Genomic DNA, 18851 nt, shown 5'->3' with positions numbered 1-18851 from the left:
TCTCTACAATGTAACTTCTTCTAGCTGAACTCTCTACAGGATGACTTGTTTCTAGCTGATCTCTCTACAGGGTGACTTGTTTGTAGCTGAACTCTCTACAGGGTGATTTGTTTGTAGCTGAACTCTCTACAAGGTAACTTCTTCTTTCTACAGGGTGATTTGTTTGTAGCTGAATTCTCTACAGGGCAATTTGTTTGCAGCTGAATTCTCTACATGGTAGTTTCTTTGTAGCTGAACTCTCTACAATGTAACTTCTTCTAGCTGAACTCTCTACGGGTGGCTTGTTTCTAGTTGATCTCTCTACAGGGTGACTTGTTTCTAGCTGAACTCTCTACAGGGTGATTTGTTTGTAGCTGAACTCTCTACAAGGTAACTTCTTCTAGCTGATCTTTTTACAGGGTAATTTGTTTGTAGCTGAATTCTCTACAGGGCGATTTGTTTGCAGCTGAATTCTCTACATGGTAGTTTCTTTGTAGCTGAACTCTCTACAATGTAACTTCTTCTAGCTGAACTCTCTACATGGTGACTTGTTTGTAGCTGAACTCTCTACAGGGTGATTTGTTTGTAGCTGAACTCTCTACAAGGTAACTTCTTCTAGCTGAACTCTCTACATGGTGACTTGTTTGTAGCTGAACTCTCTACAGGGTGATTTGTTTGTAGCTGAATTCTCTACAGGGAAATTTGTTTGCAGCTGAACTCTCTACAAGGTAGCTTCTTTGTAGCTGAACTCTCTACAATGTAACTTCTTCTAGCTGAACTCTCTACGGGTGGCTTGTTTCTAGCTGATCTCTCTACAGGGTGACTTGTTTCTAGCTGAACTCTCTACAGAGTGATTTGTTTGTAGCTGAACTCTCTACAGGGCGATTTATTTGCAGCTGAACTCTCTACATGGTAGTTTCTTTGTAGCTGAACTCTGTACAACGTAACTTCTTCTAGCTGAACTCTCTACAGGATGACTTGTTTCTAGCTGATCTCTCTACAGGGTGACTTGTTTGTAACTGAACTTTCTACAGGGTGATTTGTTTGTAGCTGAACTCTCTACAAGGTAACTTCTTCTAGCTGATCTTTCTACAGGGTGATTTGTTTGTAGTTGAATTCTCTACAGGTGATTTGTTTGCAGCTGAACTCTTTTACATGGTGGTTTCTTTGTAGCTGAACTCTCTACAAAGTGACTTCTTCTAGCTGATCTATCTACAGGATGACTTGTTTCTAACTGAACTCTCTACAGTGTGATCTGTTCATAGCGGAACTTTTTACTGGGTGATTTGTTTGTAGCTAAACTCTTTGCATGATTGTGTCTTTGTAACTGAACTCTCTACAAGGTAACTTCTTCTAGCTGATCTCTCTACAGGGCAATTTGTTTGTAGCTGAATTCTCTACAGGGTGATTTATTTGAGCTGAACTCTCTACATGATGGCTTATTTGTAGCTGAACTCTCTATTAGGTACCTTCTTCTAGCTGATCTGACTACAGGGTGACTTGTTTGTAGCTGAATTCCCTACAGAATAACTTACAATGTAATATAACTGAGTAAATTATAAATGCAGCTGAATGCTTTATTAGGGTGACTGTTCTATTAGAGTATCTCGATCTAGCATTTGCTGCACCTAGTTGCCTTTCGATTCATAACTCAGTGATTTGTAATCCGATTCCTCTGTACTACTGCAAGGACTTTCTATGATGATTATTCCAGCTACATACTGATTTTCAGCTCGTTGCTCTAAGCGGTTTGCCTGGTAGATACGAAAACTAATAGTTTTTTTATTCATAAAAATCGATCGCGTAATTTTGACACAGGTTGGGTTTCGTGTCATATCTCCATGGTCTTTATCCCGATTCCTTTCAAACCACAAAACGGCACTCCTACGATGGTTGCTCCATCTACATATCAATTTTCAACTGATTCCTCCAAGGCATTTACCCTGTAGGCGTGACAGACCTTCGACCTTATTTTACGCAAATAATCGGTCATAACTCCGTGAATGTTCATCAGATTCCTACCAAAGTTGGTACGGAGATCCGCCGTAATGAGCCCTTTAAGTGTGCCAAATTTCAGCCAAATCCGAGCACGCATTCGTGTTTTATGGCGAATTTTGCGAAGTGTGCGAAATGAAGAAGATGAAGAAGAAGAAAAAAACGAAGAAATTAAAACGAAATTTTGTTCGCTCGTATCTCGGAAATGGCTGGAGCGATTTTCTTCAAATTTGGTATGTAGACTACCCTAACTGGGCGGCACGTCTCCAGCAAATTTGGTTCCAATCGGATAAGGGATCACAGAGCTACATAGGTGTGAAAATTGCGTTTTCTTTCTTCCTGTTAATATACTCACGGTGTGGCGCGCCGGCTTCTTGGGCCGCACGACACACTATCGTGTGTTATTATTATACCACCCAATTGCCGTATATGTACAGTATTGTAGGAATGTAGATGTATTTGGATGCTTGATGCCTAGGATGAAAATGCAGCAGAGACTAAAACACAAACATGGTAGCAAGTTCAGTCTTCATTCATCTAGTTCCTCTGGTAGTAGTAGCATCAGGTCATCTCAAAGTACTATTACTGAACAAATACTACACAGATCATCTAAGGAAGTATGCACAATTAATTATATTATTCAAGCTTGTGTACATCATGTTACTGTAGCTTCATAATTTGTTCTGTTGGGCAATCAGGATGGTAAGGTTTCTAATTCGAATGAATGCTAGCCTCAAGAATTACATAAATGAAAATCAAAAAGCACAAATACAAACAGCCGCAGAACTGCAGTACTGTGCTATGCAGTCTGGTTTCCATGTTGAAAAGATGGCATTTTGTAAATCTGACTTTGATGCTTCAAACCAAGTGAGTGGATCCTTTAATATGCAGTTGAATTACACATAAAGTAATACACTGATGATTTCTTTCTCAGATGTATATACCCAAATGGGCACTGAGTGTTATGCAACTATCACCACAACAGAGAAGTGAAACAGATGTAAAGAAAGTTGTTTCACTACTACGACTATTCAAAGGATTTAAAGATAAGTTTTCCACAGAAGCACAAGAAGAATTTTGCCGACACTGTGAATATAGCTGGTACATAAAGGAATTAAGTGTGTAACTGCCATGTGTGGTATGTGTTAGGTATGAGAAGAGGAGAGTTTTGTTACGTGCTGGACATCCTGGGAATTCATGTTATTTCATTTACTCCGGGTCTGTTTTTGTTAACATCGAAGAGAAGGCCAGCAAGACTGGAAAGGTGTACACAAAAACTCTGTGTGTTCTGCCATGTGGTTCCATGTGTGGAGTGAGTAAGCTCATTTAATTGCTACAGTAAACTCATTCTGTATGCACAGGAGATTAGTCTGTTATACGGCATCCCGAGATCAGCTACTGTAATCTGTAGAGAAAATGTTGAAGCAATAACAATCAGCAAGGAAGTTTTATTACGTCTGTCTCCAGATAAAATGCAAAGGGAAGTCACACTGAAAATGCAATACTTGAGGTTTGAAATATATATAATGTCTATACTCACACGCAAATGCACACAATTCTACAAGCTAAACATGTGAGTTTGTTCACCTTTTTGTTTACTCACAGAGAATGTGGATTGTTCTCTGACTGGCCTGATGAATACTTAAGGGAACTAAGCATCCACTCAAAAACAAATGAGGTTAACAACTATGTCATACGATATGCAACAACAGTCTTAGCTGTATATACATGCATATAGTGGAACTATGGAAAACTGATTGAACACAACACAAAGACTTCGGAGTTCTTCTACATCGTAGTACAGGTAAACATATGATGAGGAATAACACAACAGTGTAGACTCTCTCATGTGTACAGGGTCATGTTGAAGTGATGTGTAAAGTGAGCACAGATGCAAGTGTTAGTATTAATTGTGAAGAGAACACAAGAAATTACCTCCCAAAACTTGCAAATCCTGATCCTATTATAGTCTGTCCTAACTGGGAGAATGAGCGACCACCGATGGCTCTTGTCTGTGTTGATTCTGTTGTTCCATTTAAACCAGTTGTAAGTATACAGTTTGTGTCCCAAAATTTAGCAGATTCTAAATCCTTATCCATGGAATATAGGTGTATATGCATGTATTCAGTACTTTACTACATGCATAGGATCTTCAGTGCATACTAAAGGATTGTATAGACACAATGGGATGGTCATAGCAAGTTTGGGAGCAGAAGTGATGAGAGTTCCAAAGCTTCGACTACAGACAATACCACCTGCACCATACTGGAGAGCATTACAACATAAAGCTAGTAATGTCCGACAGTAAGTTAATGTATAAAGACCATAATATAGCATAAAGACCATACCTATAGATGTACACATGCCAAGAATCATAACTGTACAATGCTTTTATACCCAATGAAACTTGCACGTTCAATTTAAATGGAATTTAATCTGTATATGTGCATGTTTTATGCAAAAACTACAAAAAAAACTACCATAATGAGCTACCTGCCTTGTTGGTACTTTACTGTAGTGTATTTGCCTAATTAGTCTGCAAATTGAAACAGCAGACATGTTCATCTAAAAGCAAATGGTGATGTAGTAAGTTGCTCCCTTACATGGTTACTGCCATGGGGAGAAGGGTTATAGACTGGAGAGCTTGCCATAGACTATCATTTTGACATAAAAGAAACATCAGAATATAGTAGCTTGATTGTCTTATTAAGTAGCTTGGTATTTTCACTTACAGGTACCCCTCTGAGGGGGCTATGAAAAAGGCATTTCTAGAAAGAAACCAGTGGATCATATTTCGATCAGTGATACAAGATGATGTTCTGGATGGATGTGATGGAGTATTGGTGGCATCAAAACCTGCTACTAAGAAAGGCACCACAGGGTGGGCCAAATTTCCAGGCAAGCAGAGAAGAAGCTCAGTAACTACTGAACATCCATTTCTGACATGTTTACAAAGCAACACTTTACCTCATGAACACAGTGCTGGTGACCACAACAGATACTGCCTGAAATTGATAGATGTAACACGTAAAGACATGCGAGATAAAATGTCCCGTAATATTTCACTTATCCTTAAGAACAAAGTATGCACTTAATATTCTATTACTCATCTTGTAACTAGCGTAAACAATCAATTACCATCAATATATCAAAAATGTTATCTGTGTCATAACTTCAGAAGTGGACAATATGTGAAGATCCATATTACTGCTCCATTAAGAAACAGAAATGTGAAACGCTATATCAGTAGTAATTAGTTTGTTATGTCACTAAACATTCATATCATCAAATAACCAATTATTGGTGGCAATCTATCATCTATCAGACAACCACCCAATATACTGCCATAGATCTATTTACAGTTGCAAAACTAAGAAAATTTGAAGTCATTTATAGTGCAAAACTGATTTGGCTCAAAATACTGATAAAATTTTCACAATCAAGCCGAGCTAGTATTACTGAAAGTCACCAATTAACTTGAAGAGTAATGAAATGAGATTAATGGTGATAAGTGACAAGTTAACTTGACATGACATAAAATGTTTCTAGTATAGTGTGTCATGCAGCTAAGGAAAGTTCAGCTAAGGAAAGTTGGTGAGGATGCACTACACCAATAGGAGACCCTGACACACCCCCATCTAGCTACCACTTCTGCTCTAAAGGTGAACAATATTTTACCATGACGTATAGCTATATATGCACACACCATCACACACACACATGTACACACCGCACGCACAAGATACACAGCTTCTAATAGTTCTTGCGTGACAACAAATTAAAACAAGCGAAATCACGTGCATAGGATTTCGACCAATCAAATCGATTCATTTTTGAACTTCAAACTATAATTACCATACATGACCAGTGTTGCCATGCTGTGAATAAAGTTCATAGATTTATGAACTTTTTGTCTTGTTTGTGAACCTGAAATAATCTATGAACTTTTTTTATGAACCTGGAGTAATCTGTGAACTTTTTATGAACTTTTGGCAATTTTAGGTGGTAACCTTTTTTTTTTTTTTTTTTGCTCTTCAGTGCCCTACTAACCCAGAGATCCACCTATTTATAATGTGTAGGCTAGTTTTCGGAAAGTGACTATGGATTTATGAACTTTTTATGAACAAATTTATTTTTTCACATGAACATTTGGAGCAAATCATCTGGCAACACTGTACGTGACTTCCGCTTTAAATTTGTCGACGCGCAAGAAACGGTGATATCGATACACTCATTGCAAATACCGGTATACCTGGTTGAGTAGGCCACGTGACTAATAAAATCAATCATCGATCAGCGTTGAAGCACAACCGGCTCAGACCACGCCCCGTTACCTCCGTGAGTCCGGAAGTTGTGCTTTCGAATCGTCGCTTAGCATCTTTGTCCACTGCTCCACCTGAATTGGTATCCTCATTTTCAAGTTCAGTGTACGGTTGCAGATGCCATGAAAGTCATCGATGTAAATACCTTGGAACTCCCGAAAGTACTAGAGGACTTGAAGGGATCCAACCTCGATGGTTCAGTCGTGTGCACCCTGGTTATTTACCACACGAACAGGGAACCATGTGAGGATGATTTTACAGAGCGTGTAAAAGGTAGGAAATCCGTCGTACTGCTATATCTAATTAACGCACACTCCAATGTTACGGACACGAGGCTTGATTTAATACCTGGTGTTTGTGAAAACAAGGGGATCGTGGCCAATGCAGTTTACTATTTGTTGTGTACGTGCTTTTGTGTCAGATTGAAATGTGGCCAAAGTGTGATGTGCACAGTGTTTAGTGGTATAGACCCTTTGCAGGTGAGCTGCTGCCATAGCAACATTTGCCATCTTAGAATACAACCCGTTTTGCACTCCCAATAGCGTTGCTTTCTATAAGAGTAAAACAATACCCAGGAATTAGAGCTGCTTCTCCTGCATTCCTCAGCAGGTTAAATGTACGCTCTCCCCTACGCTACCTAGGTTGCAAAAGGGGTTGTACTCCAAAATGGTGGATGTTGCTATGACAGCAGCTCACCTGCAAAGGGTCTATATACTTAAAACAAGTAACGCGTCATAAGTGAAGTAGTTATGCATATGGTATATGTATGTATGTAGTGCTCCTACACTGTAAAATTATATTGCTACTAGTGCCTTGTTATATACATTACCTGTACGTAGCAATATACTATGGAGAGAGTATATATAAGCAATATTTTTGGTGAGGTGCAGACGGAAAGCTAGTAATGTTATACATTTTCAGCGGTCATAAAGTTATACATTTTCAGCGGTCATAAAGTTCCACCATTAGGGCTTTTCCCATATGGCTGAAATAATTCAAATCACAAATTGGTTTATCAGTGTCCATTGGCCGAATAACTGTTATATCTACTATCCCGAATGTCCAGTGATAATCATAATCACCTACTTGGTACACCCACCACACAACATTGTGTTTGTCGTTGGCCACCAATGTACGCACGTAGAGTTGGGCTGTTAAGCGCATGTACCTATAATTTTCAGAGAACTTTTACAAGCTGTTAGGTGCACACGCCTAATTAATCACTATGGTGTGTTTAACACAGAATCACTATGTTGTAATAGAGTAGTTTGTGGTCACCACACCAGTGTATAAGGATATTTGACTCCATTTCTCGATGAAATTCTTTGTGATGAACAAGAATATTGCAATCCAGAAGGCTGATTTGCTGTATACATAGTGAAGGGAGACATAAGCACTCGAGGAAACATTAATTTCCAGTACTTCCAGCTATATTTCCCATGTGTACCATTGTTATGTGTCGAGCCTCACATTTGGCCATGTGCGCTTATCAGCCATGGTTAATCACAAGAAATGTGTATGCACTTAACAAATAATATGTGCTTAATAGACACATGCGCTTAACAACCCAACTTTACGGTATGTAGCTACACTACAAAGACAGTATTTGCACATTGCAAGTGTATCCATTTGTTTCAGTAGCACCATACATGTTAAATGGTACTGGTATTGTTAACAGTAGGTGGCTTATCTATACACAATGCTATCTTTATCCTTATATATGGGTCATTCCATGTCAAATCAACAAGGAATTTAGGGTCACCTCTCGGATTTTGACGAAACTTGGTGTGTTTGTAGTACCTATGGTGCTTATCACTCATGCAAAGTTTTAGCTCCATACATTCCATAGTTTCTGATTTATGACCACAAATATTTTGAATATTTCATGAAAATTTGGTCCATCTCTAGTTACAAAATCAACTGCAACTTTGTACTGTGTAAATATTTTTAAACACACTTTTCAGTGATGGAAGACTGTTGATTGACCTTTCCAGTGATCCCTAAATTATGGGATATCTACTTAATTATGGTTCAAAAGTACTTCATTGAAAACTTTAATCCTTTATATTTTGAAAAATGCTGTTTGAAATTTTTCGAATTCTTTTGTGAATAATGATTGGATCATAGTCTATGTTTGATAAAATTTCTGTGGTGGGACCACAATGGGCTCAAGAGATATAATGAATTATGTTGTGGTATGCGGTGGAATTTGCCGTCTATTATTGCTATATTGGAGTGTACACCTCCAATATCCACTCGCAACAAGGCCATGCCAAGTTTGTCTTACAGTGTGAAGGTGTCTAGGTATATTGCAACCTGTATTAGTGACCACCTGTATTGAAAGGCCATCTATGTGCTGCAGTTAAGTTATACTTCTTTAATGTATAGCACCAAAGCATCAACCCTTTCTAGCAAATCCAAAAATGATCCTTATTAGACAGGTTGACTATAAATGAGATTATCATGCGTCCATAAACACATTAATGTTGTACCATCTCTTCAGTTATACCTTATTTATTATGTAAAATCTTGCCGTAGTGCACTCACATACATCTCCCCACTCTACACTATTCAAGTTATGTACATGGCTGCATAGGTACAATAGACCTCCTCAAAAAGGATACCTGGGCACCTTAATAGCCTCATGATCTTACTTTATAATTGTACGTACATTTTGGGCCCAAGACAAGTCTGTGGTTTCTCAAAAATGAACACTTCATCAATGGTCCAGGGAATAGAATAGTTACACTATATACAGTAGATGCATTACTTGTACCAAGAGTTTTTATATTATTAACACTTGCTTGCACCTCAATGTGTGATTTATAGTACTGTAATTACTAAAATGGTTTTTCAAAGTATTTTGGGTTGACGCTTTGAAGATCAATACAGGCAAATGTTAAGTATGTGGTCAGCATGTCCTATGTGAGTATGTGCATGAGTTTATGACTTGATCTTCAAAGTGGTCATGAATGTAAAGTAATGTAGTAATTAATTTCACATATTGAGGTACAATTAATGCATGTATGGTAAAACCCCTCCATTGCTAGGAACATAATAAAGTGCTCATATTATAGAAGCCACAGAAGTATCTTGGTCTAAATGTATGTGCACCACTAGAGTGGGAGTACAGTGTATAAACAGGTGTCCTGGTTATCAAGGTATCCAGGTATCCATTCTGAGGAGTTCTGTTGTATGTATCTATGTAGCCACATACGCAACTTAAATATGGCTAAAGGTATGTCCACACGACAAGAATAATGCGAATTGAATCCGCATTGATTCGAATTATTTGCGTCCACACGGAATGCGCATTAGGGTGATTCGAATTGAAAGTGGATTACACGAATCCACCTCCTCAGGTGGTTTGAATACGAATTGGCTACGAATCGGGATTTGCTACGTCATAATAATGCAACACGTGAGGGCTTGACACGTTTGCACGTGACCTGTGTAAACAACACAGGATAAAAATACAGAAGCGCTCGGTGTGATAAAAGCGCAGGGACGTATGGAAGCAGTGTTTCATCATCGTATCTAGCCCTTAGAGTTTGAAAGAACCAACGGTCCCTACCCATCACGCACCATCAGCAGATTTTCGTATTCTATTCGTAGAAATCCTTCCGGTACGTTATAAACAAAAGTATAAGCGTTACTACGAGCTATTCCTTTCAGTCTATCGTTAAACTCACTGTTCTCTTGGTTGGCGCAAATGAGTGTTTTCTCAACCGTTTAATTATCCGTTTATCACACTAGTAAATTCAATAATGCGCATTACGCGATAATGCGTGTGGACACGTTCAATTCGGATTCAATACGCATTGCCTGAATTCGTTTTGCATCCGGTTCCTAATTCGAATTCGTGTGGACATGCCTTAAGTCCACTACAGTGGTATTCAACTTAATAAAGAAGGTATTTGTGAAGAGATAGTACATTTACATGATGTTCATGGACACATGGTGGTCAGATCTGTAATTTATAGTCAACCTGTCTAATAAGGACCATTTTTGGATTTGCTAGAAAGGGTTGATGCTTTGGTGCTATACATTAATGAAGTATAACTTAACTGCAGCACATAAATGGCCTTTCAATACAGGTGGTCACTAATACAGGTTGCAATGCACCTAGACACCTTCACACTGTAAGACAAACTTGGCATGGCCTTGTCTCAAGTGGTTATTGGAGGTGTACACTCCAATACAGCAATAATAGATGGCAAATTCCACCGCATACCACAACATAATTCATTATATCTCTTGAGCCCATTGTGGTCCCACCACAAAAATTTTATCAAACATAGACTATGACTCAATCATTATTCACAAAAGAATTCGAAAAATTTCAAACAGCATTTTTCAAAATATAAGGGATTAAAGTTTTCAATAAAGTGCTTTTGAACCATAATTAAGTAGATATCCCATAATTTAGGGATCACTGGAAAGGTCAATCAACAGTCTTCCATCACTGAAAATTGTGTTTACAAATATTTACACAGTGCAAGGTTACAATTGATTTTGTAACAAGAGATGGACCAAATTTTCATGAAATATTCAAAATATTTGTGGTCATAAATCAGAAACTATGGAATGTATGGAGCTAAAAATTTGCATGAGTGATAAGCACCATAGGTGCTACAAACACACCAAGTTTCGTCAAAATCCGAGAGGTGACCCTAAATTCCTTGTTGATTTGACACGGAATGACCCATATATATATATATATATCAAGACACACAGTAGTGTGTCGTGCGGCTCAAGAAGCCGGCGCGCCACACTGTGAGTATGTTTACAGGAAGAAAGAAAATGTCATTTCACGCTTTTGTATCTCGGTGATAGCTCATCCAATTGAAACCAAATTTGCTGCAGAGTTGCCCGCCAGCTAGGGGAGTCTACATTCCAAATTTGAAGGAAGTCATTCAAGCCATTTCCGAGATATGAGCGGCCAAAGTTTCGTTTTTTTTTCTTCGTTTTATTTTCTTCTTCGTCTTTTCGCACACTTGCAAAAATTGATATAAAACGCAAACGAGTGCTCCGATCGCCTCGAAATTTGGCACACAGAAAGGGAGTCCAAAGGCGAATCCTAGCATCAAATTTGGTGCAAATCCGATGAATGGTTCAGGAGTTATGACTGATTATTCGCGTAAAATAATATCGATTTGATTGTCACGCCTACAGGGTAAACCACTTCATGGAATGAGTTGAAAATTGCTATGCAGATGGAGTAACCATCATAGGAGTGCCTTTTGGTGGTTTGAAAGGAATCGAGATTAAGACCATGGAGATATGACACAAAACCCAACCAGTGTCACAATTACGCGATCGATTTTTAGTAATAAAAAAGTATTAGTTTTTACGCCTACTAGGCAAACCGCTAAGAGCAATGAGCTGAAAATCGGTGTATAGCTGGAATAATCTTCATAGAAAGTCCTTGCAGTAGTATAGAAGAATTGGATTACAAACCACTGAGTTATGATTCGAAAGCCAACTCCGTGTAGCAAATGCGAGATCGAGATACTCTAATAGAACAGTCATCCTAATAGAGCATTCAGCTAATTTATTTACTCCATTATAGAATTCTATTACAAGTTATTCTGTAGGGACTTCAGCTGCAAACAGTTAATCTTATAGACAGTTCAGCAAGAAGCAAGTCACCCTGTGGAGAGTTAAGCTACAATTATATCACTGTAGAGATTCAGAACATTACAAGTCACACTGAAGAGAGTTCAGCAATAAACAAGTCATGCACCCTGTAGACAGTTCACCTACAATTAAATCACTCTCTAGAGAATTCAGCTACACACAGGTCGCTGTGCAGAGAGTTCAGCTACAAACAAATTACCCTGTAGAGAGATCAACTACAAACAAAACACTTTGCAGAGAGTTCAGCTACAAACAAATCAATCTTTAGAGTGATCAGCAACAAACAAATCAACTTGTAGAGAGGTCGGCTACAAACAAATCAGCTTGTAGAGAGATCAGTTACACACAAATCAACCTGTAGAGAGATAAGCTAGAAACAAATCACCCTGTAGAGAGTTCAGTTAAAACTGCAGAGAGATCAGCTACAAACAAATCACCTTATGGACAGTTCAGTTACAAACAGATTACCCTGTAGAGAGATCGACTACAAACAAATCAACTTGCAGAGAGATCAGCTACACACAAATCAACTTGTAGAGAGATCAGCTAGAAACAAATCACCCTGTAGAGAGTTCAGCTACAAACAAATCAATGTGCAGAGAGATCAACTACAAATAAATCACCCTGTAGAGAGATCATCTAGAAACTAGACACAATGTAAGGAGTTGAGCTACAAGCAATACACCCTGTTGAGATTTCAGCTACAAACAAATCAACCTGTAGAGCGATCAACTAGAAACAAATCACCCTGAAGAGAGGTCAGCTACAAAAAATCACCCTGTAGAGAGATCAGCTAGAAACAAATCATCCTGTAGAGACTTCAGCTAGAAACAAATCAACGTGCAGAGAGATCAGCTACAAACAAATCACCCTGTAGAGAGTTCAGCTAAAACAAATCAACCTGCAGAGAGATCAGCTATAAATAAATCACCTTATAGACAGTTCAGCTACAAACAGATTACCCTGTAGAGAGATCGACTACAAACAAATCAACTTGCAGAGAGATCAGTTACAAAAAATCATCCTGTAGAGAGATCAGCTAGAAACAAATCACCCTGTAGAGACTTCAGCTACAAACAAATCAACCTGCAGAGAGATCAGCTACAAACAAATCACCCTGTAGAGAGATCAACTAAAAACTAGACACAATGTAAGGAGTTCAGCTACAAGCAAATCACCCTTTAGAGAGTTCAGCTACAAACAAATCAACCTGCAGAGAGATCAAATCACCTTATAGAGAGTTCAGCTACAAGAAAGATTAGTTACAAACAAATCAACCTGCAGAGAGATCAGCTACAAACAAATCACCCTGTGGAGATCAGCTAGAAACTAGACACAATGTAAGGAGTTCAGCTACAAGCAAATCACCCTGTAGAGAGTTCAGCTACAAAGAAATTACCGTGTAGAGAATTCAACAACAAACAAATCGCCCTGTAGAGGGATCAGCTAGAAGAAGTTACCTTGTAGAGAGTTCAGCTACAAAGAAACCATCATGTAGAGAGTTCAGCTACAAAGAAAGCACCATGTAGAGAGTTTAGCTGCAAACAAATCACCTGTAGAGAGTTCAGCTAGAAACAAATCACCCTGTAGAGAGATCAGCTAGAAGAGGTCACCTTGGAGAGAGTTCAGCTACAAAGAAATCACCACCTAAAGAGTTCAGCTGCAAACAAATCACCCTGTAGAGGGATCAACTAAAAGAAGTCACCTTGTAGAGAGTTCAGCTACAAAGAAACCATCATGTAGAGAGTTCAGCTGCAAACAAATCGCTCTGTATAGAGTTCAGCTAGAAAAAGTCACCTTGTAGAGAGTTCAGCTACAAAGAAACTGCCATGTAGAGAGTTCAGCCTCAAACAAATTACCGTGTAGAGAATTCAACAACAAACAAATCGCCCTGTAGAGGGATCAGCTAGAAGAATTTACCTTGTAGAGAGTTCAGCTACAAAGAAACCGTCATGTAGAGAGTTCAGCTACAAAGAAAGCACCATGTAGAGAGTTTAGCTGCAAACAAATCACCTATAGAGAGTTCAGTTAGAAACAAATCACCCTGTAGAGAGATCAGCTAGAAGAGGTCACCTTGTAGAGAGTTCAGCTACAAAGAAACCATCATGTGGAGAGTTCAGCTACAAAGAAATCACCCTGTAGAGAGTTCAGCTAGAAGAAGTCACCTTGTAGAGAGTTCAGCTACAAAGAAACCATCATGTAGAGAGTTCAGCTACAAAGAAAGCACCATGTAGAGAGTTTAGCTGCAAACAAATTACCTGTAGAGAGTTGAGCTAGAAACAAATCACCCTGTAGAGAGATCAGCTAGAAGAGGTAACCTTGTAGAGAGTTCAGCTACAAAGAAACCATCATGTATATAGTTCAGCTATATTTTAAGTCACCCAGTAGAGAGATCAGCTGCTAAAAAATATCCTGTGGGGAATAATGGGCATGTAATAATGTATAATTACTAATAAAATAAAATAAATAATTGAAGTATTAAAAATCTTCTATAAGTTCTTTTCTTCTTCCTGTGGTAAATAAAAAAACACATGGGTTAAAAAAGCCCCAAAGCCAGCCATAGGCCGGCTTTGCAGTATACAAATACAAAAAGAAGTGATATCTAATCAAAAACAGCCAAGCTGTAAAAAAAGGTGCGGCCCCCAAAAAGGCCATAGTGAAAAAAGATGTGAAATCCAAGGTGGCGGCCAAGAAATGGCTGTGATGGTAGGTTAATGGTAAAAATTTCAATAACAACGATTCAGGTGAATTTTGTGCCACTTGGTCTTGGCATCAAATTCACCTGAATTGTCATTATTAAAATTTTTACCTTTAACTTACCATCACAGCCATTTCTTGGCCGCCACCTTGGATTTCACATCTTTTTTCACCATGGCCTTTTTGGGGGCCGCACCTTTTTTTACAGCTTGGCTGTTTTTGATTAGATATATATATATATATATATATATATATATATATATCATTTCCAGTCAATAACTTGCCATCTTGAAACCAGTGTAATAATTCAAGAAGCATATAAAGTTGCTTTTATAAAATAATCATAACTAGCAAATATTTGTCACTGTACATGTTCTTTATCTCAAGTACTCTTGGTATAGATGATGTATAACTTGTTGTTTGTAGCTGAAGAAGTGGTTTGTACAGCATCACATATGAGGGAAGATGGTGTGTTGATCAAGGTGGCAGTTCAAGATATAAACCAGTTAGTTTATTTAATGGCTGTATGTATGTAGTAATTGTGGGACCACAACATGAAGGAATCACTCGCTGTATAATTGGATATTTTTGATGAGGAAACTTCTTACAAACTGAGAGGCTACTTTAGAAAGGTTCATCTGAGTGGTTATAGCTTGACAATTACCCCTGACTGAGTTTCTTGTGTGGTATATAGTCTGCTTTGTGGCCACAACATCTGCAGATTACCTTATAAACAGCTACTGATTGAGGACTCACCACTGGACAATGAGACATATTTATGTCCAATACTAAATATTTCTCAGTAAACATGTGTATTTTCAGTCATGTATGTTTGTGTGTGGTTAAAGAGATGGCCATAACCAGTCCATGAGTATTTACTGCCCATTCAGGTGGTTTGTTGTTCATAAGCCTGCAATATGTTCTTTGTCCAGAGTGGAACTTTGGTTTGCCAACCAAAAAAATGTGAACTATGTGGTCACAATTTGGAAGTATCATCTATCATGCCATAATAGCAGTTCACTGCTGGTGGCATGTACCATATACAATCACTACACTACACACATTAACTACTTCACTTCTTTTGCTAGACTAAGGAGCAATCTTCATTCCCACTAGAGAATTGGTATTCATCCCCACTCCAACTCTCCATGAGAGATATCTCCATTTCTAGCCAGTGGCGCTCTCTAAGTAGCCCATTTACATGCAGGCCAAGTGAGAAGACCCCTAGGAGGGTGGATGGGCTATAAAGACAATAGCAGCGTCCCTAGAAACAAAGGCCTTCCCTTCTAAACATGATTTCTATTGTTGGTTTGTAAGGGCAACACGGAGGAGTAGGAAACCTTGATCCAGCCCAGTCTTCACTACCCCTGCACACACATACGCTGCATACTTAGTATGATAGGTAGACAGGCAGATAGCTTAGCATTAGATATTAACAAATTTGGTCATCACACTTATGAGTATAAGGAGTAAATATGATGTGTGTCCAGATGGTCTGTGTAATTGTTTATGTATGTGCATGCACATCTCATTTGTTTATTTTGAGTTGTGGATGATTTGTAATGTACGTACTACAATGATATTCCATGTAGGTGGGCTGATCCTAGTAATGTGTTCAAACTTACATACAAGATCAAGTGCTTGCCAGCATTGGTTAATATTAACACAGTGAGTTCAGAAAGAATTGTCCAAACTTTTTGACAGCATTGTTGCTATGCAGGGGTACAAGCTTGAAGGGGAGAACTGCTGTAAGGAGCTGTTAGTTAGAAGAGTACTTGGTAGGTTGTTGTTGTTTAGTAGTAGTCGCCAGTGTTGAATTAATTATCCCTAAAATTTATGTGTAAAGTGTTGTATTTTTGTATTGTGTGTGTACAAGCAGCTTGTATTCACTAACTCGTATCTGTTTTACATAGGTGTCAAAATGGTGGTGCAACCCAAGTCAGAATCAATGCTAACAAATGGCTTACACTTTACATCATTGCTGAACAATGTTGATAAGGAATTTGATAACCTTAGCAAATACCAGAAAGAAATGGTTCTCTTCAATCTTCATAAACTTTGTGCACCATTTAAATGTGAAAACCTGGCAAGCACACTGGACAAGTTGTCAAAGCGAGACTTTCTCAGTCTTCTCCCGCCTGAAATAGCTTACAAGATTTTGGAGCACCTTGATCACTCGTCACTTGGTTGTAGTGCTGTGGTCAGTCGAGTATGGTATTCTTTGGTTACCAGCAATCACAAGTTGTGGCTTAAAGCGATAGATTCTCTAACACTGCACGAAGAATTGAAGGAACGGAAATTGAAGTACGTGCAGCCGTACAGACTGTATGTCAACTACAAGAGAAAGCTTCACTACTTCAAGCACATAGCAGTGGAGATGCACTTCCCAGATGTCAAAGAGTTTGTTCATTCTGGTGAACTGCAGCGCATCAAAGAGATCCGCAATGCCCCTGATGGTAGCATAGCATTGGGCCATTCAATGGCCCAACCACATGACATTTTCCGCAAGTACAGGATCACTTCTTCTTCCAAGCTACTGTCCACAATTAAGACCATACACACAATGAGTTGTCGAGTGAACAATAAGTTTCTATTCTGCAGTTCTATTGGTGGAAGGTGGATGTGTTATGACTGGAAGACAGGAAAGGAGGTGTACACTATTCAAACGAGAGATTATGGATATGATGAGCGTAGCTATGCTGCTTTTGCTGATCCTTGTAACAAGTGTTGTATGCTTGGAGTGTTTAGTTCAAACAGGGTCAGTTTTACTCCAAATGGTGACTGCTACTGTGCAATTAAGTTTGTTGTTCCGTATGTAAACGAGTATTGTGAACTTCAGGTTGGTATTCGGATTGCCCGTTTCATGTTAGATGCTACAGAGCAGTTGAATATCATCTACCACCATGCTGTGGTTAGTGAGGAAATAAAGTTTTATTGTGGCAATGAAAAATCTTCGCATATGCCTTGTGAAAAGCATAAGATGATATTTCAACAACAAGATTTTCAGGTTTTTATTTATGAAATGGAGACCCGTCATGAGCAAGGCCCATGCAGTCTTCTTCCAGTGTTGTTGTATCGCTTCAAGCCTGACGTCCAACTAGACATTCCCCAAGAAGCGTTTGGCCCCCACAAGTTCTGCCTGTCTAAGGACATGAGCATAATGGGATATGCCAGTGGACCAAAGTACGTCTGGTACAATGTAGATGGGAAAATGCGCAGGAATGCAACCATTGAAGGTGATCCTTTTCTTACAGTGATTGCAATTGGCGATGTCTTTTCAATATTGGCTGTAGTGACCACCGAGTTTTTTAGGCTTTTAATTGTGGAAAGTGCTTCTGGTAAAATCGTCAAAGTGTTTCCTGACTTGACACCAACTCAAGGCTGGCGTGGCAGAAGTTATGATTTTACAGCAGCTCCTCTGGACGTTGATTGGTTGAATGACATTACAGATTCTCCAGAACTGTTTGATAAAACTGTACCAATGCTAGCTACTGTTTATGGGGCGGGTGTATTTGTCATCTGGCATTGCGTACCATAGTTATATGCATAGCTGTATTTTTCTTTGTTCTATTTTTAACACTTAGGGTAAAAAAATATTTATTTATGGTTTATAATGAATTAGTTGTTATGATAGGAGGTGATTTGAACAGGCCTCGGGCTTTTCCACCAACAGTCTGCGGTGAGCTGACGTAAAAAAGGTGGTGGAATACAGGATGAGCCCCACCCACCCACCCACTATCGAAAGTAATAGTTCGAGAAAAGATTTCCCTCGATAGACACTAGTTTATCAAAACTACGAACATACGTCGATGTTGTTACTGACTCGTGTGTGATTGCTTCTGAGTCTCTGTGTGATGGGCAACCACATGATTTGAGGCCGACTCTAGTTATCGAGCTCACTACCCGTTAGAATTACCCCTTTATCATCCGCCTACAATTAGTAGTAGACCTTTGCCATCTTATGATTGTACAAATTTTGTGTTGACCGGTTGACCCGGTATACAGGCAGTGCCTTTACCGGTAATTAATAATACTAATATTTACTGAGCACTTTCCGGTCCAGATCTATCTGTTTACGAACTGACTTCTGCCACTTATCCCTTTACTCTGTATTCATCCTTCCCCACTATTCCCAGCGTCTCCCTTCCAGCTATATTTCGAGCTATATTTAGTATTATTGTTTTAGCTCACATGTGTATGTAAATCTTATTCGCTCGT

At 38.8% G+C, this 18851-nt stretch overlaps 1 protein-coding gene across 4 annotated transcripts; it reads left to right on the top strand.

Moving 5' to 3' along the window:
* Positions 1 to 6267: 6267 nt before the first annotated feature.
* LOC136244410 (uncharacterized) lies at positions 6268 to 18251 on the top strand. Of its 4 annotated transcripts, none has more exons than XM_066035990.1 (5): positions 6268 to 6569; positions 15060 to 15138; positions 16226 to 16301; positions 16354 to 16411; positions 16547 to 18251. In XM_066035990.1, exons 1-5 carry the CDS (start codon positions 6419 to 6421, stop codon positions 18169 to 18171), a joined length of 1989 nt encoding a protein of 662 aa, XP_065892062.1. In that variant the 5' UTR covers positions 6268 to 6418; the 3' UTR covers positions 18172 to 18251. The 4 variants fall into 4 exon arrangements, with proteins under 4 accessions (XP_065892062.1, XP_065892063.1, XP_065892064.1 ...); XM_066035991.1 differs by having other exon boundaries at positions 6437 to 6569; positions 15035 to 15138; XM_066035992.1 differs by lacking the exons at positions 16226 to 16301; positions 16354 to 16411 and having other exon boundaries at positions 6437 to 6569; positions 15035 to 15138.
* The last annotated feature ends 600 nt before the right edge of the window (positions 18252 to 18851 follow it).

Source organism: Dysidea avara, chromosome 14 (assembly GCF_963678975.1).
Source record: "Dysidea avara chromosome 14, odDysAvar1.4, whole genome shotgun sequence".
Classification (NCBI taxonomy): Eukaryota; Metazoa; Porifera; class Demospongiae; order Dictyoceratida; family Dysideidae; genus Dysidea; species Dysidea avara.
The sequence above is the reverse complement of the archived record's forward strand: the minus strand, read 5'-3'. Positions and strand labels throughout refer to the sequence as shown.

Coding starts and splice junctions, on each gene's coding strand:
- LOC136244410 (XM_066035990.1), top strand. CDS start 6,419: ATGAAAGTCATCGATGTAAATACCTTGGAACTCCCGAAAGTACTAGAG. Junction 6,570..15,059: donor TTTTACAGAGCGTGTAAAAG/GTAGGAAATCCG, acceptor TGTTGTTTGTAG/CTGAAGAAGTGGTTTGTACA. Junction 16,302..16,353: donor CATTGGTTAATATTAACACA/GTGAGTTCAGAA, acceptor GTTGCTATGCAG/GGGTACAAGCTTGAAGGGGA.